The 26988-nt window shown below is 43.4% G+C and overlaps 1 protein-coding gene across 2 annotated transcripts in view; it reads left to right on the top strand.

The window, feature by feature from the left end:
- The first annotated feature begins 819 nt into the window (after window positions 1-819).
- The window catches only part of SORCS2 (sortilin related VPS10 domain containing receptor 2), a 596570-nt gene continuing 570401 nt past the window's right edge, over window positions 820-26988 (top strand). For both annotated transcript variants that reach the window (XM_064449081.1, XM_064449080.1), the window contains exon 1: window positions 820-1170. In XM_064449081.1, the coding sequence (XP_064305151.1) occupies window positions 820-1170 (351 nt within the window). The remainder of the gene's footprint in view (window positions 1171-26988) is intronic.

Genomic DNA, 26988 nt, shown 5'->3' with positions numbered 1-26988 from the left:
ACCTGCCTGTTTTGAGTTCTGCCACACTGCAGAGACCCTGTCATTGCCCCTCCTGGCCATGACACCCCAGCCCTGAGCATTTCCTGGCACTTTCACGGATCAGTCACAAGTTACAAGCCACACGTCTCCACGGTGGTAAATCCTGGATTAGCGATCTGCTCTGGACAGCGTAGGGGACGAGCCCGGTGCCTCCTAGGAGCCGAGGGGCTGAAGAAAGGGTGGGCTCCACTCTCCACAGGAGCACTTCTCGGCTCAATCACCAGATCGTATTTTTGCACCTGCTTCGTCTGTTCCTCGGCTTCCAGCCGATGAGAAGCAGAACCTTTAGACTTTTGCACCGCAGCCTCCCTGGCCTGCCGGCCGGGCCAGGACCATCCCCTGTGCGGGCGGAGGCGGGGGTTGCCTGCCGGTCCCGGGCGACCCCCGACTCGTAGCGCGCCCGCCCCGAGGGGCTGCGCGGATTTTGCTCCCAGCGCTCCCCAAAAGCCTTTCACGGGAGCGCGGCGGGAAACTTTCACAGGCAGCGGGCTCTGCCGACGCCGGGTCGTTCCCGCCTCGCCGGGAGAGACCCGTCCCCGCCGCCGCTGTCCCCGCCTGTGTCCGTGCGTCCGTCCGTGCGTCCGTCCGTGCGAGCCCCGCCGCCCGGCGTTTCGGCGCGGGCCAGCAGATGGCGGCGCCGCCCCGGCTGGGCGCGCAGCCCCGCGCACGCCGCCGCCCGAGCCCCGCTCCGGTTACAACCCTCCCCCGCCCCCGCCCTCCGCGGCGGTGTCTCCCTCCCCGCCACCTCCCCGCCTGACACTACCACGCCGGAGAGCCACCATGGCGCACGGCGGGCCACGCGTGTCCGCCGCCGCCGCTCCGCGCGGAGCCGCCCGCCTGCCGCCGCCGCTGCTGCTGCTGCTGCCGCTGCTGCTGGCCGCCGCCGCCGCCGCGCTGCGCTGCGCGGAGCCCTGCGGCCGCCCGCGCCCCGGAGCCCTGACCCGCGGGGCGCGCAGCCCGCCGGAGCCGCGGCGCGGCGGCGGGGCGGCGGCGGTGGGGGGCAGCCGCTCCAGGAGAGCATCCTCGGCGGCGGGCCGGGAGCAGGTCTCCCTCATCAGCACCTCCTTCGTGCTCAAAGGGGACGCGTCTCACAACCAGGCGATGGTGCACTGGACGGGCGAGAACAGCAGCGTGAGTGCGAGGGGCGGTGCGGGGGGTTCTTGCCCTTTCCTCTGCCCTTACCCCTGCCATCACCGTTGCTTTGCTCCCCCAACTTGCGGGGCGCAGCCTGCTGCTGCCGCCTGCGCTCCGCCGGGCTCGGTGCGGCCGGAGCCCGCAGCTCCCGCCGCCCGGCCGGGGGTGCGGCGGTCCCCGCGGGCCGGGCTGGGGGCGACCGGCGTCCCGACGGCCGCTGAGGTGCCGCCGGGAGGGGAAGCGCCGCCGGGGCCGGGCCGGCCCCGCGCACCCTCCGCCACTTCCCCAGAAGTTTGGAAAGTTTGCGAGCGCGCATCTTGCAGAGGGGCCGGGGGCGCGGTGCGCGCCGCGCCGCGAGGAGGAGGAGGAGGGCTTGGCCCCGGAGCGGCGAGGCGGTGTCCGGGGGCGACCGGCGTGCCCCCGGGGCTGTGCGGGGGTCTCCGGGTAAAGGAGAGGCAGGGGGCGAGCTGCGGCGCGGGGATTATCTCCTCCAGCCTCGCGTAAAGCCCCAGATTAAATTGTCGAGATTTAATCGATTCACCTCGATTCAGTCATTCCCCCTGTAATCTTCCCCGCGCCGCGCTCTGCCTCCTCAAGCACCGGCTAAAGAAAAACCCGGACCAAACCAAAAATCAAATGAAGCCCAGCGCCGGGCTCGAGGTGGATGGGAGAGCCGGGGCGGGCGAGCGGGGGCGGCCCCGCGGAGGGGCGGGTCGGCGGGCGCGGAGCCGGGGGCTGGGGCCGGGGCCGGGACTGGGGCCGCTGCCGGGCCGGGCCGGAGCTGCCCTGGCCGGGGGCCCGGGGGTGTCCCGCGAAGGTTCGGGAGCAGCAGCAGCGTTGCGAGGATTTTTACAGCCTCATCGATGGATAAAAATCGCGCGCTGGGAGCGGTGTTACTGCTTTAGAGCATCACAACTTTCCCCAGTTAAAGCCGCGTGCCTTGCCTTTATTATGTAATTATTTTAGACGGCGACTCTCACGGTGAAGCACCCGTAATTTATTTTTAACTCAATTTCAGCCAGTCTTCATTTCTTTATGTATGGAGCCATTAATGGGTGCGTATTTGCACGGGTGGTTTCGGGGATTTGCTGCTTCTGATTTATCCTTCGCTGAAACATTATATCATAACAGTGGGCGTCATAGGTAAATATTACATAGCACCTTGCACCGTCTGTGTAACTTCATAGACAGGAAAATATCGTTATGAAGGCTCAAGATCAACTTTCTCGTGGAGGATTTTAGTGTTTCTGGAAGACTCTTGAGTGTTTTTACTACAGTTCAGCTAAGCTCCGACTCTGCTTGAACTTTGTGAATTTAGCATAAAGTTTACTTAAACTTGGCTCAGTTCAGAGAGCTTGTGTTGTACCTCTCCTGAGTATGTGAATGATCTTTCTTTAGGATCTCAAGTCCTGGTTTTCGCCTATTTTGCTAAGGAGTCACCCAGGACGTGGAGCTGCTGAGGCTCCCGCGGGTGAGGGTGCAGTGATTCCCTGGAGTACACCGAGTGCTTGTGTTAATGCTCTTGTATAATCATGTGTCAGAGTTGGAGTCAGCATCAGAAAGCTTGACACTTTGAAAGGCAGTTTTTGATTTGCTCAGGGTGGAAGCATAAGATAATGGCCATTTTCTGTGAAAAGAAAATGTTGGAAATCAGCAGCATCAGCTTTTCTGGTTTTGCCCTTCCTCCATTTCTCGGCTATTAGACTACTGCTGTTCTTTGTGGACAGTCCTTGCAGGCTGTTAGGACTACTGCCTTGAAGAATACCATATTTAAAAGTTGGCATAAGTTCATTTTTTTTGACATAAAAGGCAAGTAACAGCTTTCATGCAAAGCGCTCTGTACTCTAAAATGAATATAGTAGAACCTTGCTAATCCACGTTTATGACTAGTGGTCTCTCCTCGCCTCTGCAAAGATTTAATAACAGATGCTGCAGTGAGGGCTTGTATTACTAAAATGTTATTATTTTTTCACAGTATGCCACAGTTCACTTACTGGAATACTACCAAATAGTCTCTTCAAAAGCAAAGATAAATGGCAACTGTCAGAATAAATGAAAGCGGTAACAGTCTTTGCTGCAACTTCTTTTTTGTTTGCTTAGTTACTATCTACTCATTCAGTCTTGCAGGATGATACTCTCATGGATGCCTGCAGACGTTCTTTACAGTATTTACACATAGAATAAAAAATACTTTGGCAGAGTTACTTAAAAAGTATGTTGCTCACTCTGCCTGCCATTAGGTGGTTACCATCCAGCAGGACTGGATTTGAATGAGTGACTTGGTAAAGAAAGACTCTGTGCCGACTTAACCCAAATGAGAGCAGCCGGTCTTTTTGCACTGGATGTGTTACAGTATGACTGTCAGCATTTTTTTGCACCTTCTTTTCTTGTTAGCTTTGTTTTATTGCATGCTTCCAGTCAAAGAGCTGATTTTAACACAGGCTTCCAGAAAAAAATAATTTGTAAAGACAGTCTGTAGAATCTTTGTTTTTGTCTTTTTTTTTTTTGAAAAGAAGTGGAAGAAATACATTAAGCCCAATGGAAGCAGGATGGGCTTAATGGATTTGGAGAGAATTTTACTGCCTGTATGTATGTGAGATTAAAACAACTGAAAATAAGTACCTGATCCAAAACATATTAAAGGTAGCCTTGAATGTTTGTTTATACAGATATGTGTGTGTGTATGTATGTATGTATGTATTTATTTATTTTACTCTGGGTTAAGTATTTGGAGGTAGGACTGCTAAGATCCAGTCATTCTCAAACCAGGCATCTTACCCTGTATTCTTAAATCTATGGCAAATCTTGCCTTGCCTCAGAAGCACAGGCTTGAGCCACGAAGCACAGTTCTGTCCCAGGCACATTGCAGTCAAGGGGAGGACTGTCATTCCTAACAGTGGGGGTTTAGATCTGGCCCTGTGAACCTCAGGAGGCGCTAAGCGATCTTAAAGTGTCACCGTGCCCATTTGGCACCTCAGTGGAGGTACTCAGCACTTTGTAAACCAAGGAGCTAAACTAGTTCCTTTACCCTTTACAGCTGCGTGGCTGAAAATTTGACAGTGATGAGCCCCAGATGACCATATATCCTCTTAAACACCTCACCTAGTAAAATAAATAAAGAAGAAATATGCAGTAGGATTATTCTTTGAGCTCCATGATGGAGAGACAAATAACCATAAAAGCAGAGGGGGCAGCTGCTGCTCAGAGGGATCTTCACCTGCATGAATGGTTCATTGAACGTGCTACCATGGAGTATTTGTGTATGTGGATCAAGGGCAAATAAATAAATTTGAAAGGGGCAGAGGTTGAGTTGGTGTGCACATGGAGCTTTAAAAAATTTATTTACATCTTGTAAATCCTCCTGTGCTGCAATAATAGGAGCATGTGATTTTTGGTTGCATGAGATGTCTCGAAAGAAACTAAGGAGGCTATTATTTAAATTGGTTCTCTCTCCTCCCTCTTCTTTTCTGTACTGTGGAAGTCTGATGTGTACTGTATTATCCTCCCATATAATGCCATTAGTTTTGTGAATTAGAGAAATGGTGGATTTGATAGCACGGCAGAGTATATGGTTGCGCTGATTGTAAAGTGAGCTTGAATAACTGGGAGATCACTGTACACTTCCTTGCTTTGTCAAGAGAGAGCTGTGGACGGAGGTATGCAAATTGCTTCCTGTTTTGTGTCCTCATTACTTTTATTTTGTGGTCTAAAAGTAAATTATTTATAAATTCCAGAAACGATAAGCCTGTCCCTGACCTTTCTTGACAGTGGGATGCATAGTTAAAGCCATCACTAGTGATGCAAGTCTTGCAAAGCTAGTCCATGTAAAATTAAGAGTGTATCTGGTTAGCGAATTCCTACAATTAGTGTTTCTGCTCTGTCCCCTATGCCCATGGAAATCTGTTGTGCACTATTACTTTCAAACAAAGGCTTACGCAAGTGGAACTAATTTCCTTTCCAGTCTTAAAATATCATAAACTGAAGACATGACAGGTGGGTGGTGCAGCGCACCACTTACTCTGGTAAGGGCTAGTGATTGACATTTGTGTAAGTGATGAATAACATGGCGTTGTGCAGCAGAGTATATACAGGTAGTGTGCTTACAGAATGGCCTCTTACTGTGTTAAGCTGAATATGTATGTTCCCAGATTTACTAAAAATACACTACCCTTTCTGATTTGGGGAAAAATAGTCAATTGATTACAGCTTTTAAAAATCCTACTTTTCCTTAGACCTTGTAGTCATCCCAGGAGCTTTTTTGTGCTAGGTAAACAACTTTCTTTACAAAACTATATTTTTTTTGACCCTCCTAGAGAATTCCCATTGTGCCTTAATACTAGCTGATTTAAAAAAAAAAATCAAAGCCAAACCAGAAATACGGGGAGAATGAGACTTATATTCACAATTGATTCATGGGCTGCTCTTCATGCTGTGTGCAGACTGCTAAAGTGCTGTGAACAGGACTTCGGCCAACTAGTTCCAAGCCTGCAGTTTCATGGTGCCAGTATTTCCTTTTTTTGTTTGTTGTCAAAATATCAAGTCCATGCAGGCACCTATTTGTCCAGTAAGTTGGTGTCATGATCCCTCATAAACATGTAGCTCTTTGTTATGGAAAATAGACATAAATATATACACAATTTTTCCAGACTTAATATTTAGCAGCACCTTATCAGAAAGGAAGGTTTATCGCACATCTACAGAAATTGCTCCACACAAAACTTCAGCTGATCCTGACTTGTCTGTATTTGATATACAGATATTTGTTTAATTTAGGAAATATTACTCTCTGCGATACAGTTTCACCATATATGATTTATACAGCCCAGTGATCACTAAATGTGTTCTTCTGGCAGATATTTTATTTAATTGGTTTTCTGTTTTGTTCAGTTTGCAATAAATTTTGCTGAGAGGATCTATAAAAAGCATCGACTTCAATATTACTGTAGCAGTATCTGTAACATTAAATGTAATTATCTGTTCAAACTGGGCAAAAGTCCATTTCTGGTAAGGTTTTGGTGCTGTTTCTCCAGAGTAGCCAGACTACTTTTTATGAAACTGAAGGGAACGTGAGGTCAAAAATCCTGATGGTTCAGACCTTTGATAAATGGAAGATATGTCGCAAAGTGAAAGGCACATTTCCCAAAGCGAGGGCTTTTTTTTTTTTTAAATTCCTTGAGATGATAGTGCAATAAAAACCAAACAGCAACCAAACCTAGTGATCATATTTGAATGAAACAGCAGAATCCCACATGGAAAGCAGAAAGATTTTCATCTGACTGAAGTAACTCTGGATTTAACTATTTTTCCTTTTTTTGTGTGTGTGATATAAAGTTGATGGCTTGCTTAATTTATTTGCTGTTTTCCATCTCTTCCAGCCCTACAGCTTGCTAGTCATGTCGCTGCCTGCTGAGCTCTCTCCACATTTCAGCAAATTCTAGCTGCTAAGAAGAGAGAGCACCTTTTCTCATCCCCTAAGTAGTCACTTAAAATGGATACATACTTTAATTAGCAGTTGTGTGTTTCAAACATGCTTGAAAGTCCACCTCCATGTGCAGCCCCCCACACCTGCAGTCATATCTGCTTTTACCTGGTTTGCTGGTTTAACTGGTGTTGCCTGGTTTGCTTAGGAGCAAGGTACTGGTGGCCTTAGCGTGAGGAGGTACGGCTGTGCCAGCAGTGGGACGAGCACAGAGAGTTTAAAACTAGGAGTGAAATTTAGCAATGAACACTAAGGAGAGAGACTGGATTGAAATCCTATCTCTGATACTGCTCATTTATTACGTTAGCATGATCAACCAAATCTGGCTTAATACCAATGGTTAGATATGCGTTTGGAGTCTTCGTAGCGGGTTTCCATATCACAGTGAGAACCATAACGCATTCTTCCAAAGCTTGATGGTGTTAGGAATCTACTGATACAGATCTTTGGAGAAAGAAATAGGGACATCCCTTTTGATTTTATTAAAATTCAATAGACTAGTAGATTCTTTTTGAAAGAACAGAAGGGGAAAATGATGAACTTTCCAGAAAAAACCTGTAATTTTTTCTGCTAAAATGGGAAATTCTGTGAGGTGTGTACTGATTTATGAATTTAAAACATGAAACTGCCCAGATTACGGAAGTTTTTATGCCAAACCCTTTTTATGTCCAAATAAAATATTTTCATAGAATCATTTAGGTTGGAAAAGACCTTTAAGATCATCAAGTCCAACTGTAAACCTGACACTGCCAAGTCCTCCAACACTGCCAAGTCCACCATGGTCCTGTCAGTTAAAACCAAAGGATGTTAGCATAAGGAGAGATAATCTGCAGTACAATGTGAGATCCTTCTTGTTCCTGAAAGCACACATTCATTTAAGCAAAAGCTGAAATTGTAGGTTGAAAGGAGTCTGCTGTATATGACTGCTCGCCGTAGCTCAGGATGAAACTTGATGACCTGCAACATTCCTTCAGCATTTTTATTCCCATAGTCTCACATTCTTTGCCAAGCATTCCCATCCCCAACCCCCTGCCCCAGTAATAATAATTTAAAACCCTAACAAATCACCAATGACAAAACCACTTTTGAAAGAAATAATGGATGGGATCCATAATGGATGGGATCCTTTGTTGTGCCTAACTTCAGCCTTCAAGTCTAAGCTTGGACTTCTGCAGTAGGAAGGAGGTGGAGATGGTCCCTGGATTGATCTCTCCCTTGACAATCTTAACATCTGTATTTGAGAAAGCTTGGGTGAGTTGACGTCTGAAACCATGTATCTCTCTCTGCTTATTGTAGAGGGGCCTAGACGACAAACTTTGATAACACAGAATTTATTTAAAGTTATCCTTAACCCAAGTAACTGGAGTTTATTGCTGCTGCGGTTATTTCCTTCCTTACTTATTGTAGCACAGTTGTTGGAGTTTCAGTTACGGATCAAGACCCTGTTGTGGCAGATATTGCACAACCCCAATGCAAAAATACAGGTGCAGCTCTAAAGATTTTATAATTACAATTCTACCTGCATACATCCCTGAGAAGCAGAGTTATATGCTTAAAGGATGCACATGACAGAAACTACACAAAGGCCTAAGTTTCAGTCCAAGGGCTGCTCCTACAGCTGTTTAAGTATTTTTTTTTCTAATGACTTGGAATATTCATAAATAAGCAGTCATTGGGGCAAGGCCTAAAATTTCCCCTCCAAGTTGAGAGTTAATCAGGAGTTCAGAAACGTGCCTGTTCTGTGTGTATGTATGTAGGTATGTTTTTCTGTCTCTCTCTCGTCCAAACCAGTAGATAGGCAATGCGTCAAGAAAAAGTGGAACAGTTTTAGCAGTAAAGGTTGTGAGCCTCTGTTGCGGCAGGGGATGTGTATTTCGACTCCTCATGCAGAGGGGGAATTAGACCCTTCTGCTGAGTGAGCACTCTAAGCCCGGTGCTGTTGTGCAAAGGTAAGGAGGGCAGTGTCACCTCCTGTGAGAAGCCGTGTTTCAAAGGGAGTTGCCACTGTGCACTGTGAAATGTTCAGTGTTGTAGGCGTGTGCTGGCACACCTGCTGGGCTCGCTGGCTTCGGTAAGATGAGTGGAGAAGTACAGTGTTTATGGATCCCATTGGATTTCGTCAGCCCTGAGTGCAGCTGCTGTGGAAAGAGGAGAGATGCTGAGGCGCTGCTGTCTTGCAGGACCGAAAGCATGCATGCTGCCCTTGGCAGAGCTGGTGATGCTCTGCGCAGCCCTGTCACCACATCTGCGAGCTCTGAAGCAGTGCTGTGGTATTCACAGTGATACCTCAGGGAAATTTGAGGCTTGGCCAGAGGCAGAGCGTGAGGTTAAATTCAAGCTGAACAGGAGTACCAAGGAACTTTGCCAGTTACCTCACCAGTGTCCTCTGAAATAGCACTTGCATTACATAGGTGATTTTGTGCCTCAGTTTCCTACCTGCACTGGGAGCGTAACAGTACTTCCCTATCTCTTAGGATTGCTGTTGTTGTCAGTAAGCAGGGCACTAAGATATTGAAGTAATGGTTATCACCTAAACACCTAAAAGAGGTGGGACTGCACCTATAGTTTCTATTTTCCTTTGACTGTTTCACAGCACAGTGTAGAAATTAGAGAAGAAAAAGCTCTCACAGGTCATGCAAGCTTCTCTACTTGTTCTGATGTTTGTTTTGATCAGGGCTCCTTTTAATTTGTTGTCCATTTTAATTTAAATGCCTAGACTAGAGCACTTCAACATCATCAGACTTAAGATTATGTGACTAAAAACATTTTCAGTGAAACTTAACCTGTATTCAACATGATTTTTTCTGCCCTCATTTACTGATACACTGCAATAACTGTGCTTCTTTCTTGGTGTTTGTACCTTTCCTACTCTTGTAGACTAGTAATTATTTCTCTGAATAACATTTTAGCCTTTAAAATTTTCTTTTACAACTCACTTTTCCTAGTTTTTTAATTGCGCCACCTGGATAGGACGGTACCTACCTGTAATAGTACCAACTTACTGTGTATTTGACTGGCACGCTTCTGGAAATGTGCATACACACAGACATTACTGTTCATTTCTGGCTTCCCTCTAACCTTTTTAATGTCCTTGTGATTACCTATGTTTTCTAAAAAGAAAACCACAGAACAGTAAGTAGTTTTTTAAAAAAAGATAAGTCATCAAAACACTTACATTTTACTTAATTTAGTCATTAGCAAAAGAGGTAATTTCTGTGGTTTCTGTGCAGAAATGTTGTTAAAAGTTTGTCCTAGTAGATGAAGTAGATGTATTTAATGTTTATTTTTCTGCGTTTGTTTTATGAAATCTGTTTCTTTCATGGTCTTTGGAAGCTCATCAGAGGTATGGTAAACTGCATGAAGTGTCATAGAAGTGTATTAGCAAACACCAGCTACTGGGACATGTCCTTATTCCTACTGAGCAGTAGGCCCATGTTTACTGGCCGGTGTGTTCAGTTTTAGCAGATGGCAAGCTATGTTCTGTGAAAACACGTTTTTTTTATCACTGTTACTGTCTCCTCTGCTCCCCTGACTGAAAGTGCCAGAGGGAAAGAGCAGGCTTCCCTCTGCAGGTGTCTGAGCATGGTGTTGTGTACTGGGGCTCTGCTCTGAGTTGATGGCATTTAGGTGCTCCTGTACTACCAATAAGTAAACATGATGATGACTGAGGACCGCGCTGTTCCACTGTAAATTCTAGCAGTGTGGAGCCTGGCCTCCCTAACTGAAGAACTACAGTAGAGAAAGGTTGCTTTTCTCAGGTATTGGAGAACAGCCTGTTCATGGTTAATGCATTCCTACACTTGCCTCTGTCAGCAACTGTCACTGCAAGACAGATGCTCAGGGGGATGGAGCTGGAGGTTTAGAGGAATATGTTGGAATCACTTGTAGAGCTTTGGGCAGCGTTTCACAGTGTTGAATGTGACTGATTCTGAAGAAATAGTTGTTTCTTCATTGAAAACACAGTTGTATCAGGGCATGGTAAGTTGCCATAAAATCCTGCTGGGTCAAAGTTCAATAAGGTATTTTTCCTGTGTTTGCTAGCAGAAAAATACCTTGTAACTTGCTCTTTTCAGAGCATTGAACCACCTGTGAGTCTAAGGCATCTAAATCTGCAGCAGTACTTGTTAAATCTAGCCATTTATGGAAAGCAGAATATTCTTTTCTTGGTTCATTTTTATGCTCCTAGGTATTGTGTTGGATGTTCAGCATAAGTAGGCATTGGTGTTAGCATGGGTAGAGATAAGAGTATAATCCTGAGGGAAGTCATCAACCCCTTTTGTGTGGGCACCTCTTTTTTATGCATGGCTTTTGAGTGGCTCCAGGGATGAGGCATAAAACCAGAAATAAACCAAACAAAAGCAACATGTGCCAGCGACAGGTGGATTACATTCTTGGTGCTTAGGGATATCTTTGTCAATCAGTTATGACCACAAGGCAAGGGGGACCCATCAGGATGTAGTGGACATACACAGTGTTCCAACATTCAGCCTGTTAAAAGAGCTCATGAGCTGAACTCCAGGCAGATCTGTAGTGTTAAATGCCTGGAGATGCCCGGGGACCTGGCTGGTGATGCTGGAGACCTGTAACCACTTGCAGTTGGGTGACACAGAAACACTAACGCTCTTTTGCCCAACTCACATCGACCTGCAGTGATCTCCCCAGTGGGAAGGGAAATAAAAATCGAATGATTAGGATCCTCTGTGAGTCTGTGTGTTTGTACTCACAGGCTCTACTCTTGATGGTTCTTAACTAAACCCCAGTATCCCAGTCCACAACAGGTTCTTGTTAACATACTTCTGTACCTGAGTTCCCAGCTGGTTTTGAGAATGATCCCACTCTGCTCTTTCAGAGCACTTTATGGGGCCCTTGTTCACAGAATCACAGAATGGTAGGGGTTGGAAGGGGCCTCTGGAGATCATCTTGTCCAACCCCACTGCTTGAGCAGGCACACCCAGAGCAGGGGGCACAGGAACACATCCAGGCAGGTTTTGAATATTTCTAGGGAAGGAGACTCCACAACCTCCCTGGGCAGCCTGCTCCACTGCTCTGGCACTCTCGCAGGAAAGAAGTTCTTCCTCATATTCAGCTGGAATTTCCTGTGTTCCAATTTGTGCCCATTGCCCCTTGTCCTGTTATTGGGCACCACTGAAAGAGTCTGGCACCATCCTCTTCACACCCATCCTTTAGATATTTATAAGTATTGATGAGATCCCCCCTCAGTCTTCTCTTCTCCAGGCTGAACAAGCCCAGATCTCTCAGCCTTTCCTCATAGGAGATGATAAGATGCTCCAGTCCCCTGATCATCTTAGTAGCTCTCTGCTGGGCTCTCTCCAGTAGTTTCCTGTTTTTCTTGAACTGGGGAGCCCAGAACTGGACACAGTACTCCAGATGTGGTCTCACCAGGTTGGAGTAGAGGGGGAGGATAACCTCCCTCGACCTGCTGGCCACAGTCCTTTTAATGCACCCCAGGACACCATCGGACTTCTTGGCTACAAGGGCACAGTGCTGGCTCAGGGTCAGCTTGCTGCCCACCAGCACTCCCAGGTCCTTCTCAGCGGAGCTGCTTTCCAACAGGTCAGCCCCCAGCCTGTACTGGTGCCTGGGGTTGTTCCTCCCCACATGCAGGACCCTACACTTGCTTGTGTTGAATTCCATGATGTTCCTCTGGGCCCAGCTCTCCAGCCTGTCCAGGTCTCGTTGGATGGCAGCACAACCTTCTGGTGTATCAGCCACTGCTCCCAGTTGGTATCATCAGCAAACTTGCGGAGGGTACACTCTGTCCCTTTGTCCAGGTCACTGATGAATATGTTGAACAGGACTGGACCCAGCACAGACCCCTGGAGAACACCACTAGTGACAGGCCTCCATCCAGACTCTGCCCCATTGATCATGACCCTCTGAGCTCTGTTGTTGAGCCAGTTCTCAATCCACCTCACTGTCTTCTCATCTAACCCACACTTCCTTAGCTTGCCTGTGAAGTGCTATGGGAGACAGTGTCAAATGCCTTACTGAAGCTGAGGTAAACAACATCCACTGCTCTCCCTTCATCTACCCAGCCAGTCATGCCATCACAGAAGGCTATCAGGTTGGTCAAGCATGATCTCCCCTTGGTGAATCCATGTCGACTACTTCTGGTAACCTTCTTGTCCTCTGCCTGCCTGGAGGTGACGTCCAGAATGAACTGTTCCATCACCTTTCCAGGGATGGAGGTGAGGCTGACTGGCCTATAGTTTCCCAGGTCCTCCTTCTTGCCCTTTTTGAAGACTGGAGTGACATTGGCTATCCTCCTGTCCTCGGGACCTCTCCTGTCCTCCAAGACCTTTCAAAGATGATGGAGATTGGCTTAGTGACAGCATCTGCCAGCTCCCTTGGTGCTCTCATGGGTGCATCCCATCAGGGCCCATAGATTTGTGAGGATCCAGTTTGCCTAAATGATTTCTAACCCAATCCTTCTCAACCAAGGGAAGTCCTCCTTTCTCCAGATTGCCTGTCTTACCTCTGGGGGCTGGGATGCCTGAAGGCCAGCCTTAGCAGTAAAGACTGAAGCAAAGGTGGCATTCAGAAATTCTGCCTTCTCTGCATCCTGCATCACCAGGGCACTCACCTCATTCAGCAGCAGGACTACAATTTCCCCAGTCTTTCTTTTACTGCTGATGTATTTGAAGACACCCTTCTTGCTATCTGTGATATCCCTTGCCAGATTTAATTCCAAGTGGGCCTTGGCCTCCCTTGTTGCGCCTCTGCATGCCCTGACAACATTCCTGTATTCCTCCCATGTGGCCAGTCCATTTTTCCACATACTGTAAACTTCCTTCTTCTGTTTGAATTTTTCTAGAAGTTTTTTGCTCATCCTTGCAGGCCTCCTGGCTCCTTTGCTTGTCTTCTTCCTCATAGGGATGCACTGATCTGGAGCTTGCAGGAAGTGGTACTTGAATATTGACCAGCTCTCTTAGACCCCCCCTACCTTCTAGAGCCCTAACTCATGGGATTCCTCCAAGCAGGTCTTTGAAGAGGCCAAATTCAGCTATCCTGAAGTCCAGGGTTGTAATCCTACTTGTTGCCTGATTCTGCCATGCAGGATCCTGAACTCCACTGTCTCATGGTCACTGTAGCCAAGGCTACCCCCAACCCCCACATCCTCGACCAGACCTTCTTTGTTTGATAATATGAGCTCCAGTAGTGTATCTCACCTTGTTGGCTTTTCCACCACCTGTGTCAAAAAGTGACCCTTGATGCTCTGCGGGAACCTTCTGGAGTGTGCATGGCTCACCGAGTTGCTTTTGTGAGGCTACTTCCAGCTGTCTGTAGAAGGCTTTGTTGACTTTCTCTTCCTGATCAGGTGGCCTGTAGCAAATGACCACAACAGTGTCACCCATATTTGCCTGTCCCTTAATTTTTATCCATAAGCTCTCGACTTGTACTTCCTCCACCCCTAGGCAGAGCTCGATACATTCCAGTTGCTCCCTCACATAAAGAGGAACTGTTGAGGCTAGTAGGGTTCACGTTAGATTTGGCTGCTACATGTTCTTTTGTGGATGTGGTATGTGAACATCATTCCTTCTGGCCTCTCTCATTTCAGCCATGTAAATCACACAAGTTTAATTGATATGTATAGGACTCTGGAGTCTTAGGTATTGTAGTATTTCATGTGGTTAGAGCATAGAAACAAGCAGGCATATGAACTTAAAAGCTTTCCTCTCCCAGGCTCAGATACCCCCACACAGGCAGTTCATCAGAACTGCAGCTTTTGATTTAGAGGGCCATTTCTTGTTTTGTTAATTTGTTTGGCTTTTAATCAGTGGTTTCACATGTTTCCCTGCCTGTTACCCAACCACATAATGGCAAGCACGTGAAATGGTCTCAGCTGTCTTGAGAGCAGTCTTGAAACACGTTCGTTGCCCTGAATGAGAAGTACAAAGTGAACAGAAACTATGCAAAACATCTATGTTGGGAGTACAGTGGCTTTGGAGGGGGAACTGTGTCCTGAGCACTAGTGATGGACTATGGAGGACTGACAGTGAACTCCCTGATTGCCCTTGGCTGTGTTGGCGCTGGGGGTAGAGAATTGGGAAGCTGTTACTATTGGGGGTTCTGAGCTTTTCTTTCCCCCTGGATGAGGGAGGCCAATATTAGCACAGTCAGCTGAGACCTGATCCTGTTCTTTTTGAGGTTTTGCAGCTTGCTATGGAAAACAAGTATGAAGAATCCAGAGTTATTTTTTTTCTCTCTTGTATGTGACATCCACAGAGGTGCTGCTAAGTACATGCAGGAGGGAGGAGGATGTGTGGATGGAGCAGAAGTGCCCATATTTGTATAGCAAGCAGCTCACTATAAACATTTTAAATTTCTCTTGGGTCACAGATATTATTACAAAACTCTGTCTAAAACCATTGTAAAGAAGAGAAGTAAGAAAGTATGTTTGTGCATCAGCCGAACAGCATTTTTGTAGCTCCGTGAAACCCACTTTGTGATTCACTGGTTAAGCTCTTGGCCCCCATCAGCTTCTGTGAAGGAAGATGTAGCAGGAATACATTCCCCTGCACCTAGGCGGAATCAGGCACTTCTGCTTAAAAATTGCAAGATGTAGCTCAGTGAACACATTTGGAGTTCATAATGAAATACATATGTTCATCCTCATGCAGCATCTCTCAAGGGCTACTGTGCGGAGCACTGAGGGCCACTAACAAGATCTCCTTTTCCTTCCTCCTCTTCCAACTGCTTTGAAACAGATGGTTTTTTATAAAGTGGGCTACTTAGAGGGCTGTGAACCTTGGTATTCCTTTTAATAATCTCATCGCTCCTGGAGAACTCTAAGAGACAGCATTTTTAAAATTCACTGTATAAGCACCTTGTGCCCTGTGTTCCATTTCTTTATTTAAAAAACCCATGGGGGAGAGGAGGGAAATGACTGATATCAGGCTACCATATGTAATTGGTGTGAGAGCTAGCTTGTTAGCTGGTAGATTATAGATGTAAAAATTTTTTTTTTGGTTTTAGTTTAGCTAGCTGCAGAAAAGCCACTTCTTAAACTGGCACGAACTGGCACAACTTAAGAATTGAATGAAAGGCAAGCTTCTTCATCAGTGGGTGGACTTGGTTCAGCTTGATCAGTCTGCAAGCACGCAGGGATTTTTGAGCTGCTTTTGTGTGTGCTACTAAGGCAAGAGATGACCCTCCACTTCCTGTTTGAATCAATGTCCATATTATTGTGAGGGATTACATCTTGGCTCTAATGTTCGTGACTGCGAAGAGACTGTTCCTGAAGAGGGGAATGTAAGGCTAGAGAAGGATATAATCTTTATCTTGCTTGCAGAAATTGCCAGCAAGTCTGGTTATTGCATTGCTGTATTTTGTGAAATATATTGAAGCTCCCTGAGGGAGCAGGACTCGGTCCAGCGTGTTGTTTCACAGGGGTCGGTGGCTCAGAAGTCAAGCCCATTGAGAAGAGAGTACTGAAACTCACATTTAGGCATAGACTGTGTGCCAGGAAATGTTATAAGAGTTCACAGTCTTTGATCTACAGTCTGTTGTATGTGCAGGGTTTGCACAAAATATGCAAGCTTTTTATTTTTTGTAGCAACTAAATAGACTTTTATTTATTAACTGAACCTGATTGTCACAGTGACTATCACTCAGTGAGAAACTCTGCACCCCTTTAGGCAACTTCTGTGTCTGTCCTTTGTTTCTGTTACTTTTCTGTCTGCTCTTTTGTGTCTCTCATATTCCTCCTCCTTCCTTTCTTTTCTCTGTCTCTGTGTCTCCTTTGTTATTCTCCCTTCATTTCCTTCTGTGTATTAAATCACCTTTCTCACCCCCGAGGGCTTAAACAGCATCACCCTCCTGGTTCCATCTGGAAAAAACGATCTTCAAAGACATGGTTAGTAATGACACAGACATGTCATCAGTTTGGGAGCTGCCATTCCAGTGAATATAGATGTTCACACTTGGTCACATGTTGTCTGCAGGCTTGGACAGACAGCATGGCATTGCTTAAGGAAATCTTGCGTTCATGGCAGTATGTGTAGCTCTAGAGGACAGCAATAGCAGATGTTTAAAAAAAACATTGTCCCCAAAACATATAATCTAAATTGAAACTGGCCCAGGAGCAGTGTATTTCATCTCATGCCCCCAGCCTAAGGCTGTGAAGCAATGTCTTAAGCTCACCTAGGGTTAGTTTTGGATGGGGGTCATGAAGTGAAATACACTGCTTCTTTGTCAAGCTTCTGGGTGAGCTTAAATGAGCATAATTAGAAATGAAAGACTCAAAATTCCATTTTCAGTCATCCAGTTTTGTAATCTGCACATGCCATCTAATAAGAATTTGTATACTAGCCATCACTGGAATTACGCTGCTGCTTATCCAAGTTTAATTGAAAAATAATCATCATCTATTTGGGCTTAGATTGAATGCATAAATGAGGTGTTGTAAGCAAAACACTACTTCTCAGATGTCTATTGCCATGGATTTTATTGTCTGGATTAAGTACAGATATTAGTGCATGTCATTCTGATATTTCGGTGATTCTGATATCACCCAAGTCATTCTGATATGTGACTTTGCCAAGCATGCCTCAATATTACTTTTTGCAACCTATAGCCAATGAATTCTTTTTTGCTTAAATGAAATGAAATATTTACAAGCCATTACTTATTTCAGGAATTTAAATGAATGAAGCTTCTTTTGAAAACAAACACAAGCTGAAGAAAGTAAAGACAGCAAATGAGTGTGGAGCTGTTGTAGGAAGGAAGCTCTGCAGCTCAATATATTCAAGCTCTGTGGCATCAGCTGAGCCTTGAAAACATGGGAATCAAAAGCAGGAAAGTGCTAAGGTCTTGGCATAGCTTGTTTCTCTGATGCAAGTGCACTTGCTGTGCAGTCACTACAGTTCATGGATTGAAAGAAGATGAACAGATTTAGAGTGTTTTTTTCTAACATGAACTTGATACTGTCTTACAGGAATGACTTCTAAGAAGAACATAAGAATGTCTGTATTAGGCTAGACCCCTGGATATCTAGGGAAGAGCACCAGACTCAGATGAATATTTTGTGATCCTTCCCCAGACAGCTTTTTTGGGCAACAGCAATTTGTGGCTCAGGGATAACTGTAAAAGCTTTTCAGGCGCAAGAAACACACCTTGTTTATAAACATGAAAATGAGCGGGAAGATGAGCATATGTACTTAAATGCAGCAATTAGCCAAAATTGCTAGTACTGAGTTTCTATTGATCACATCCTCCTTTCCCCAAACCTAAATGATTTCCAATTTTGGGGTATGTTCTCTGAGCAATGTAAATTTTATGGCTCTGTAGTTACATTTTAGAACTTCAAACCCATTTCTTACAATATTGGTTTAAATAGTATTTAATTTCAACCTAATTATATAAAGTAACAAGTAGGCATAATTTACAAAGTACTTCTTTTCTGATGTAAATATTGTGTCTGTGATTGTATTGTTTTTTCTCACCAATTTGGGAAGTCTAAAGTTCAAAGGGTACTATTTCTCTTGAGTGAATGTTTTTTCTAGAAAGAAAGATGCATGACAAAAGCAGTTTTCAGATGTCCTTTTGTTTTTATGGAAGTTATTGAGACATCTTTTTAGAAGTGTTGGATGATGGTACTGTAATATGGAAAAAGTACTAAGTATCCTGAATATTTTCCTTGGTTATTTAAAATTGAATAAATGTTTATTAAATTGACAACCTCATCTGAGCCAGGATTAATTTTAAATTCAAGCCATTATTCTCTTGGTACATAAGCAATACAGTATATGCTCTTATCAACAAGTGGGTCTCATTTTTAATTTATGAAAGTTTACCTGAGAGTATTCAAATGTCTCACCCTTTCAAGTATTAAAAAATGCCTTTGATGTCTCAGCATTTGATTTTAAAACAGCTGATCTTCTGGTGTGCTGTTTAATAAAGTTGTTTTGATACATACATGAAATGCTGCTTGTTCATTCCAAGTTTGCATGGCATAATTAAGCTAGGTTTTTGTTCAGCAAAAATTGGTGATTCTGTTACAATGAAAATCAATCCTTTTCTCTTGTTACTTTAAGGCCAATTATTAAACAGGAATGATCAAGTTTCTTAGATTTTTAGGAAGTGCTGAACCTGAATTTTGAAAATCTTCTTGCTCATTCCTATCTACAAATAGTTCATTATTTTTAAATAAAGATTTCTAGTGCTCTCTTTTAATTTTTAATATTGGATTGAAGGATATCAATAAAAACATTCAAATATAGTGGACTGTCTGTAGGCTCCACGGGAACCTGAGCTGTGATTAGATTTCTCAGCTAGAGTAGAGCAGCACCATTTAATTTACTTAAACTTCACCTGTTGTGGAAGGGTTCTTAGCTCTGATTTGTCTTACAGTTAGTGGAGTGTTCACAGTAAAGGAAAAGAAGAGATGCAGGAGCCAACAAAATGGGGAAAAGTAAACAAAACCAGGTAATATCACAAGAATTATATTTTAAATATTGACTTCCACAGTGTTCTTTCTTACTGTATTTCCTCTTCAGTTTTTCCCTAAAAATTTCCATATTATTGAGTTTATATAGAAAAAGCAAGCTTGTTAGCTCAAACAGAGGTTTGTTGTTTTTTGCCTTTCTTCGTCTTCTTGCTTTCTTAGTCCTCTGCCTTCCTTTCTATGGATTGGTTAATTTAATCTAGCTGCTATATTGGTTTGTTCAGCATCACTAGGGTCAGCATGTTACATATGGAATGCACATCAGCCGAAGGAAACTAATATCCTGATCAACTTACCATCACTGCAGAGAGAGGGAAACCAGCTGGCATGAGTGAATTGATTTCTGCATCAACCTCCTTGCACAGGCAATCAGTTCAACAGAGAGAAATGAGACCTGAGTCCTCATCGCTTCCCTGTTGTAGAAGGCTCCCCATAGTGGAGTCCCATTCTTCCGAATTCGCTGATGCACTCTGCTATCACATAGCTATGAGAGCAACAGTTCTCCCTCCAGTATTACTGAACCCACAGCCTGTAAAAGGCAAGAGCAGGCTTCAGTGTGTTCTGGGTCAGATCCTTGGGCTAGTGCTGCAACCATACTAGTCACCAGGTTAGTTAAGAGGCATTTAAGTCCCAAAAGCATTAGGAAGGATCTCTTATTGCTAACAGCATGAGGCTTATCCTCGTAACAAAGCAGGACCAATTTTATTTTTAATTTTTTAGTATATCCAGCTGCTTTTTGTAGTTTCTGACCCATGTGCATGCTAATAATTCTGAGGAATGACATACAGTTTTAGTACGCATCATTATTATATCTACATGGGGAAGAAATCATGGTGCATTCACTTTTTCCTTCATTTTTTTTGGTAAAGGAACAGCAGGGCAGCAAAGCAGATCTGTTCTATAATAAAAATTTTCAGGGCACTATAATGTATAACTTAGGTAATGGCTTAAATAGTCAAGTTAAAGAGAAAATAATTAGAAGGCTAATTTGGAGTCACCCTTCCCTATTATCGCTTAAAGATGTTGCCTGTAGAGTTCTGTTCCTGCTTCATTTAGCTTGGCTATTGCAATGACCTAACTCCTTGTGCGTCAGGCTGTTCTTGTTTGGATATGAAGTAGGGTTTTTGTGTCGCTGGATCAGAGCATGTAGCACTTGTGGCTTTTCTGATACTGTAGAATTAGGAACAAATAAGCTGACATTGGCTTACACAAGGGAGCAGACTTCCTCTGCTTTGGTCCCAAAGGTGTCATTGATTCTGTTTGCATTACATGGTCAAATATTTGTACATGGTATCATTGAGGCTAACAAAAGGTTGTCATAGGACAGTATTTATGTCACAAATTGTGACATTTACTTGTTGATGGGATAGTATAATGTCAGCATGTTGTGGCGCAAATGTCATCATTTTGTGATGTGACAAATTGTCCCTAAGGATAGACTTTTTAAGAGTCCTTAACTGATGTTGGAAAAATGAATTGGTTTAGACTGATTTTATTTGTGTCATATTTAGGAACTATCAGAAGTTTAGAAAGCAAAGCTTGCAGCAATTTGTATCACTTTTCATTCTTGAAGGGTCTTTGCTAATGTCACAAACTTTAGTCATTATATACATGATGCTTCCTTAGCAGGCAAATTTGTTGACTCATCATGCTTCAAGGCAGCTCCAGAGATGACAATTCTTCAGTAGCTAACATGTTTAATTGGACCATTCTCCATCTGTGGCAGACTGGATTTTCCTATTTTAACTGCAAAATAGTAGGAGAATTTGGAATGTTTCCAGTCTGTCAAAACTTAAGTGCAATAGGATGTAAGATAATTTTGTTTGTATTTGTTCTGTCCTTCATTCAAACCTTGTTAGAAGCAATTGTGAAGCATACTAAGCAGTGCTGCTTGTACCTTATCTACAATGGAAATTCAGCTGGGATGGCTGTGCTTTGTTAACACACTGAAACCAAACCAGAAGTATATTTGGTATTGTAGCGTATTCCTGGGCAGTTCCCTGTGTATGCCTGAGATGTACTGTAAGAAATCACAGAATCACAGAATCACAGAGTGGTAGGGGTTGGAAGGGACCTCTGGAGATCATCTCATCCAACCCCCCTGCTTGAGCAGGCACACCCAGAGCAGGGGGCACAGGAACGCGTCCAGGCGGGGTTTGAATGTCTCCAGGGAAGGGACTCCACAGCCTCCCTGGGCAGCCTGTGCCCCTGCTCTGGCACCCGCACAGGAAAGGAGTTTTTTCTCATGTTTAAGTGGAACTTCCTGTGTTTCAATTTGTTTCAATCAAAGAAGATGATGTTCAGTAGTTTTCAGAAGATATTTTAAATAAAGACATGTAACTTGCACTGAAATAGAAGCCTTTGAGCATGTGAATTGGGTTTCTTAAATATGAAAGGGTTATTCTGGCAAGAACTGAAGGCTGCAGCTTTTTCTGTGGGAATGGTAGATTTCTGCTTCTGTAGAAATAGACTCAATGGAAAGTTTGTTTGTCCAAGCACAGAATAATGAAATCATAGATTAGCTTTTTAGGTGAGATGTTTCTGGATTTAATGATAAAATTTGGTCTTAGACAGGCCTAGTCATATTTCAGAGTGGTGGCAGCATGCAGGCTTATTCTCTCAAGTGTGGGTCGGAAAATCAAAGCTCAAGTATCCTGCCCTCTGGTCCTGAAGAACTGTGTGCTCATTCTAAGCTGGACTTCAGCTGAGTGATTTTGTATGAAACTACTTTCTGCTAGATTTGGAAAAAGTTCTGATGAAACTGCTGTTTCTTTCAGCAGTTGCAGAAACTTTCTTTAGTTTTCTTTGAAACTTCAGATGCTTTCCAAATCTGTATATTCTCAACTTTGTCTTTACACAGAAATTCTGTTTTGTGTATGTAGTGTATGTGAAACTGTATATGCAGGTGGTTTCAGGCACTTATTCTGCCTGTATAGTTTGTAGATTTAATGCAGAAGTTTGAGCTGCTGTTCTTTGAAGGCACAGATAAATATAAATATAAATGTAAATATAAATAAAACATAGTGTATTCTCTTGTAAAATTTTCTAAGTGAGGCTGGGATGGGGGAAGCCTGTCAACTTATGTCAGCTTTAAGTATGGCGCTACTGCCAGAGAACTGTGCTCATGCAGGCTCTGCTTGCTATACTTGGCCATTATCGAGCTAATGCTCCGTGATTGTGCCAGACTGTAACTTGCTGCTAAGGAAGAGAAATTGAATGAAGGAAAAACAGAGTATTTGAGGGAAATGAACAGTGTTGAACGAACTTTGAAGAGCTTTCTAATCAAGATATTTGGACATCGTGTACTTTTTAAAAACCATTTGGTCTGGAACTGATCCAAAGCCAGTCTTTCTCCTGAGCAAATTCCTAAAGTAGGACATTTTTGCTCACATTACCAACAGCGTAAACTTCCGTTTCTGTAGTTTCTGTGTCAGTTCAAAGACAGGCTCCAGGTGAGTTGTGATTTCTCTACAGAGGACTGTCAGTGGTTGCAACATGATGCGGTTCCTGCAGAAATGGCAAACGAGGTGGGTCTGGTTGTTTTTGCATCTCTTGGGCTTCAGGAGAGCCACTTCTGGTTCGTGGGGCTGCCAGAGGCTTTCTGTTCAACCTTGAGCAGGTAACCTGAATCTTTCTGTATCTAAATGGCACATAGGGAAGTCTTATTCTGCCTCTTCAGTTAAAAGGGCAACATCAAAGATCATGGAGTGTGTGGATACTTTGGCAATTTGTGTGATCATGTTACCATAGGTAAACAGAAGGGAGGCAAGCTGCACAGGAAAGTTATTTTTCTGATGTTAGTCTGATATAAGGGAGTCTCATTTTACAGTCCCTTGTCCAGAGCTTTCATATGGCTTTACATCCTACAGTGGACTGCTTTTTGAATGCTGTCCTGTAGAAACAGAACATTATGAATGATTTTTCATTTACATATATTTTTAATGCCTGATACTTGCATTAGTGAAATAAGCTTTTTACTGAGCCACTTTTTATTTTGATATATATTATTTTCTTTCATAATAACATCTACTTAAAAAATCATTGGGAAATTCCACCTTCCTTAAAGAATGTTTAGGAATTTAAAAATTATTTTTCTCAACTATATTTTTTAAAAAAATTTTAATTTGGTAACAGTTACAAATTTCTTAGAATCATTACATACGTAATAATTTGAAATGTGTCTGGCATTAGTTCTGTAAAAACAATCTGGATGTTCTCTGATCTGGATCTACAGAGCCATAAAATATATATGGCACTGTATTAAGTTTTATAATGCTCATTACTTCAATGTTGTACCTGTTGGGTAGAAAATCACTGAAGTGGATGGAGAGTATTGCTCTTTGAGCAGCAGAAATATTAGAAGTGCTTTTACATGGCCCCTTCTAGATATGAGTTTCACTGCAGGCTTCAGCAAAGAAATAATTAGTATTTAAACTGTTTGTGAAGGAATATGACTATTCCTCCAGAGCAGAAGAACTACAAATCAGTGGAGCGCTGCAGAATTTTTCTTTGGGCTAAAAGAATTGCCATATGAGGTCTTCAAGGTATAATGAGGGATGTCTGTGGTCTAGAAAAGTGAGCTTAGCAGGACCCTGTTTTAATTCCTGAATCTTCATGTGACTGTCATTGTAATCTGGGACAATGCTCTTTGTTCCTGTTCCAGTTGTTCAAACTGTATTAGCAACGTGATCTGTATATCTTTAAAATTAACTGTACCTTCATTTTTAGTCACTCTCAAGGCCAAGTGCTAAGCTACTTAGACAACAAATTTAACCTACCTGCTTTGTAATCACTGTAATCGGTTCTCTGGAAGGCCTGGGATCTACATGCATGTTGTACAACATTGACCATTGTACTCCAGCAATGAGCTCTGAAAGGTTAAGTGTTTAGACAGTGTTAGCTAGCCTTCTGCTTATAATTATAGCCCTAATAAACCTCAATATTTATCTTGGTATCTTTCTATTTTTGAAAGGGATTTTTATTTATGATCTGTAGAAAATGCATTTATTAAATGGGCATTGCATTTGCATTGCTAATACTCATAATATGTTTAGTTTCAAAGGATACCTGCTTTGAAGTGTTCTGCCGAATAGAGGAAGTGCCACCATTCACTTGTGAGTGTCTAGGAGAAAGTCACGTTAATGTTTTAATTTTAGAATATGTCATCGTAGTGTTCCACCTCCATTACTGAAGTGCCAGTTGTTTGGTCTCAGTAGAGATCTACAGGACATGAAACAGCCCTGTAAGTATCATAGTACAAAGCCATAAGAAAATGTGGAAGTTTGTGGTGGGTGTATAATCCCCAGCTCAGTTTTGAATGATGAGAGCTTGTTGTCTAGGTTTTGGATGAAAGCAACTTCTGAGTGTAAAAGGTGGTACGCATGCCCCATTTATGTTCACCTGTCTATTGTATGGATTTAAAGCTTTGCAGACTGCTGATTTTGCATTCTCCCAGGTCATAGCCCTCTTGAAACAAACTCTCCAAACCCAGGGTTGTCTTTAAGTTAGCTCATTTCACTGTAGCGGTGTACAGTGCAGCTCCGCAACCATTGCACTGACACAACTGAAAGGGCATCGGACACAGGCAAGGGGCTGAGAACAGGTGGCCAGAGCAGCAGGGAAATGGGAGCTTTGGGAAGTAGCTTCACTGCTCAGCCATTGTATTGTGAAACAGATTCTTTAACGTGTAGTTTGCTACCTGTTTCTCTGTGTAGCAGTGCTCTATGCCCAGGCCTGTAGGAAGCCTCTCAGCTGGTTTCAGTATAGTTGTTTGTGGAGAACCAAACTGGAGAATTGATCATAACAAGAAGAACCTGGACAGCTGGGTTAGCCTATTTTCTTTAAAGTCTCATTTAAATCTGCCTTGCTTCAGTTTACTTCTTTTGCTATCTGCTGGGGATATGGAGAAAAGTTTATTCCCTGTCTCTTTTCATCAAGATTTAATATATCTGAAAGCCTTTATTATGCTTCTCCAATGTCTTGTGTTCTTTAGATTTAATAACCTCAGCATCATCATCCTTTCCTTGTTGCTCACTTGGTGCTGCTTTTCTAGACCTCTCATCATTTTTATTGCATTCTTCCATGCTCTCTCCAATTAATCCACATTAGTCCTGTGATGCTCTCACACAAACGCACTCTTCCAACTGAGGTCTTCACGTTGGATTAGAAGTTTCCTTTCTGAGACTCACAGTAGGCATGTGTCCTGCCGCCTCTTTATGCGTTACCTTATGGTGCCATGCTGCTATGGCAAAGACAGACATTACTGTCTCATGATTCATTAATGCTCCCAGCTCTTCTTTTGCTGAGGGTACTTCATTCTTGCCTATTCTGATTATGCGCACTTCAGTATTTATGCTCATTTACTGCCATCATTCTTGCTGAATGGCACCAGCCATTTTTGACCATTTTTCCAATTTGTGAAGACCACTTTGAATTCTCATCCTGTACCTCAGTCTCTATGTTTCAGCTTGGTGTCATCCTCGGATATACTAAGCATAGCCGCTTCATGCAGATGTTAAATAATACCAGACTAAGGACTTGTTCCCTTGCAAACCCACTTGATAGATTATCTGTTGCCTTTCTGTTATCCCTAAAGCTTGTTACTCTGCTATATGAGGGAATTAGGCAATTTTGATAGTATTTACTTTTGAGAATTTCAAGTTGAACTTCGCTCATTGCTTGCACACAGTTTATTTAGTGATAGCTTCTAGATTTTTTTCTGGGAATTGAAGCTACATTGACTAGTTGGTGCTTTCCAGAGTCCTCCTACCCCTTCTTCTCTTTTTATAAAAAAAATTCAATGTCTGTCCTTTTCTGGTCATCTGGTATGCACCCCAATTTCCACTCGTTCTTTAAGAAATGAGTGAAACAATCTCAAAATTTAATGGCAGTCTTTGAGTATCTGAGAATGATGTTCATCTCCACCTTATCTACCAGTGTGCCTCTGTTTCCTCATTCTTTGTTAAAATACCTAAACTCTTTTTTCACCTCTCTCCATCTCCAGGCACCTGTTACTTTTCAATGCATTTCACTTAGCTTTGTCACCACAGCTCTTTGTGCGACCTTGTGGTAAAGCAGTTGAGTGAACTGATTTGGGTGAGAGCAGCTCAGAAGTCATTGTACACAATGACTTTCCTTTTCATGCTTTGCATGCCCCTCCGCCCCTTAATCCCCACCTCCGCACTGGGGGAGTCGATGTGGAGAAGTCTGTGTCCAGAAGTGACTGACAGGAAACTTTGGGAGAGGCTGCCCCCTGCTGCATTCCTTTTACAAAATATGTCTTTAATATGTCTTTTGGGTAGCTTTGTTTGCTTTATTGGTAAACTCCATGAGTTGAACTATTTCTCTTGCTGATTAAAATAACATACAAAGACAGGAATCTTTTATAAAAATATGAATTTCTATATTTCTGTGGCTTTTATTTCACATGACAGACTCTGCTTTGAGTTAGTGTATCTGCTTCAAGGCCTGCATAGTGTCATTGGATTTTGCATGCCATTGCCTGGATGTTCTTCCACACTGGCATATGGGCACACAGCATATGGCCTCCCACACCTCCTCTCACCTCTGCTTCACTGCACTTTTACGGCTGGGATGTCTCCTGGTCTTCCGTAATATGTTGCTGCATGCTTAATTCTTCAACCTGCATGAGCTTCGTAATACATTTCTGGATTATAGACATTTATAGGTAAATTTTGTATGAGCAAAATACACAGCTGGTAAAAACAAGTTCTGTTAAAATCAGGGAAGGATCAGAAGCTCTGTGTGCATGCATATATACTTATGTCTCACTTGAAATACTTTGTGAGTTAACCTCTCATTTAATTTCTTCTCCCCAGAAAATCACTGAAATGTTTACAAATAATGACCT

This window comes from Phalacrocorax carbo, chromosome 4 (assembly GCF_963921805.1).
Source record: "Phalacrocorax carbo chromosome 4, bPhaCar2.1, whole genome shotgun sequence".
Classification (NCBI taxonomy): Eukaryota; Metazoa; Chordata; class Aves; order Suliformes; family Phalacrocoracidae; genus Phalacrocorax; species Phalacrocorax carbo.
This window is presented reverse-complemented; position numbering and strand designations above follow the sequence as displayed.